Source organism: Physeter macrocephalus, chromosome 3 (assembly GCF_002837175.3).
Source record: "Physeter macrocephalus isolate SW-GA chromosome 3, ASM283717v5, whole genome shotgun sequence".
NCBI classification, from domain to species: Eukaryota; Metazoa; Chordata; class Mammalia; order Artiodactyla; family Physeteridae; genus Physeter; species Physeter macrocephalus.
The window spans coordinates 30,325,899-30,328,772 of NC_041216.1; the positions used below are offsets into that span (position 1 = coordinate 30,325,899).

Consider the following 2,874-nt stretch of genomic DNA (forward strand, 5'->3'; position numbering starts at 1 on the left):
ACGCACAAGAACACAACCACGCACATGAACACACACACACACGCACACGAACACACACACACACACGCACATGAACACACACACACACGCACATGAACACACACACACACGCACATGAACACACACACACACGCACATGAACACACACACACACGCACATGAACACACACACACACGCACATGAACACACACACACACGCACATGAACACACACACACACGCACATGAACACACACACACACGCACATGAACACACACACACACGCACATGAACACACACACACACGCACATGAACACACACACACACGCACATGAACACACACACACACGCACATGAACACACACACACACGCACATGAACACACACACACACGCACATGAACACACACACACACGCACATGAACACACACACACACGCACATGAACACACACACACACGCACATGAACACACACACACACACGCACATGAACACACACACACACGCACATGAACACACACACACACGCACACGCACACAGAGGCCCTGGCAGGCCTGCAGCTACACACCCGGCCCCTCCTCCACCTCCTGGCCCTGCCGCCAGAGCCCTGGGCCAGGCACCAAACGCCTCGGCGCGAAACACGACCCGGGGCTGCAACGCAAGGCCGCCTCCAGCCTGCTCCGTCCCGCGGGCACCTCACGCCTCCTCGTTGGCCCTCTGCGCTTGCACGTCCCCAGGGCCAGCTCTTGGTAACCGCAGGGCCCGTGAGGTTCTCGCGCTCCCTGCCCGCCCGGGGCTGCTCCGGACGGTCCATCCGCACTCGCAGGCCAGGGTCACCCAGAGCCCCAGCCTGCCCGCCCGCGAGAGCCCGCGCCGTCGGGTGCCGGGCGGACGGGCGGGGCCCGGGCCTGACCTCCGGCTGGCGCTCAGGACGTCCGCGACGTTGGAGAAGAGGTGGTGGTGCTCTGTCTGCGTCACGGTCGCCCGCAGCTCCCGGGACTGCAGGAACTCGGCCACCAGGATGCCGAGGCTGTGCTGGTACGAGAACTCGGACGTGAGGATCTCGAAGATGGCCTGGGGCGAGAGCAGAGCGGATGCTGGGGCAGCCGTGCCCGCCAGGCCCTGCCGGAGCTGCCCTGCCGCACACGGGGCCTGGCCCAGGGTGCGCGGGTGACAAGTGCTCGGGCCGCGGGGACATGATCGGGGGGCCGGGGGCAGGCCGGGACTCGGGCCCCCTGGACAGGACGCTGGCTGGGGCTGTCAGCACGGCTGCGGGGACGTGAGCCCAAGTCCTGGGCTTGCACTCTGGCTCGGCCACTGATGAGCTGCGGTGCCGGCCAGGACTCCCACCCTCGCCCGGAAAGTGGGTAACGGTAGCACCCCCAGCCCACGGCCCGGCCGGGGCATCAGCCGTCGCTGGGTACCAGGAGGCAGCTAACGGGTGAGTGGGCGACGTCCCCAGGGCTGTGGCCCCCCGCCCCCCACCAGGGTGTCCGAAGCAGGGCCACGCCCCCCGCCCCCCCCTCACCTCCTGCCTCTTCTGCTCCTCGGGGGGCAGCTTGTCCAGGATGCCCGACTCCACCACCTGAGGATGGCACGGGCTCGAGTCATGGGAAGCTCGTCCTGTCACCGGACCAGAGCCAGCACGGAGCCAGAGACGCCGGGCTGGCCGGGCAGAGCCGCCCCGCGTGGGACACCTGGGACCACCGAGCTGGCCTGTCCCTGCTCGGTCCCCTCACCCAGGTCTCTCTTCTCCATGGACACCTCCCCCCTCAGAGGGGCCCTGGGGCAGCAAGGAAGGGCATGGGCGTCCGGAAGGAAAGGCCTCTCCGGGGCTGGGACGGGGGGCTGTGTCCCACAGAGCTGCCGGGGGCTGGGAGGTGGTGGAGAGACTCAGGACCACCCGGGAAAGCTGAGGGGCGTGCTGAGCACAGGGCCACGACTCGGGCACACCTGGGCCAGCTGAGTGAGCACGCTGTCCGGAGGTAGGGGTGACACTGTTCCAGCATGGCACACTGCCCCGCTCTCCACCCCTCGGGGCCCCTGGCCCCCGGCTGCCCCGGCTGGAGCGTGGCTCACTCGGCCACAGCACGCCCGCCAAGTGCCTGCAGAGCCTGCCGGGGGCGACCCTCTGCAGGACCAGGGCCACCCAATTCGTGCTCCCCTCCCCACCGGGCTGGGCGGAGGCTGCCCGCAGCGCTTGAGCTGGGAAGGTACATCCTACGCCTCCTCAGACCCAGAGGCTTGGCCGAGACACCTGAGCTCAGGTGACGGGAGCAGAACCTCCGGCAGCGTTTCTAGGATAAACTGTCCTGGATCCCACCCCCGACCCGGGAGGCCGCGCACACGCACCTCCGGGCACGCAGCTGGCACCTGGCAGGTGGGAACACACGTGCACTTCCGGAACTTTTCATCTGCCTGCCCTAACCCCCGCCCCGTCTTGGGCCCTCCCTGGCCGGCGGCCCCGTGGCATGCAGTGTCCTGGAGCTCGGTGGGCAGTCACGGCGCCTCGACCCCTCTCCTGCCCCACGGGATGCAAATGAGGAGGCCTGTTGTACCACAGACAGAAGGAACAGCCAGATGCCCCTCCCTGCTGCTCACCGCGCCCACAGCCTTCACGGCAGCTCCGTCCCTCGGCTGCCAGGGGACGGGGTCAGGAGTCTGTGTGCCCCACGGCCAGCTGCGCCCTCCTGGGGTAGCGAGAGCTGCCTCCCTGGGCACCTGCTTGGAGCACCGGCCTCCCTGGGCATCTGCTTGGAGCCCCGGCCTCCCTGGGTACCTGCTGGAGCCCCGGCCTCCCTGGGCACCTGCTGGAGCACCGGCCTCCCTGGGCACCTGCTTGGAGCCCCGGCCTCCCTGGGCACCTGCTTGGAGCCCCGGCCTCCCTGGGCA

The 2,874-nt window shown here is 67.8% G+C and overlaps 1 protein-coding gene across 1 annotated transcript in view; it reads right to left on the reverse strand.

The window, feature by feature from the left end:
- ARHGEF16 (Rho guanine nucleotide exchange factor 16) overlaps positions 1–2,874 on the reverse strand; it is a 28,039-nt gene that overhangs the window by 13,439 nt on the left and 11,726 nt on the right. The window contains exons 5-6 of the mRNA XM_024125576.3: positions 1,511–1,567; positions 896–1,056 (exon numbers count right to left, since the gene is read on the reverse strand). Of these exons, the coding sequence (XP_023981344.1) occupies positions 896–1,056; positions 1,511–1,567 (218 nt within the window). The remainder of the gene's footprint in view (positions 1–895; positions 1,057–1,510; positions 1,568–2,874) is intronic.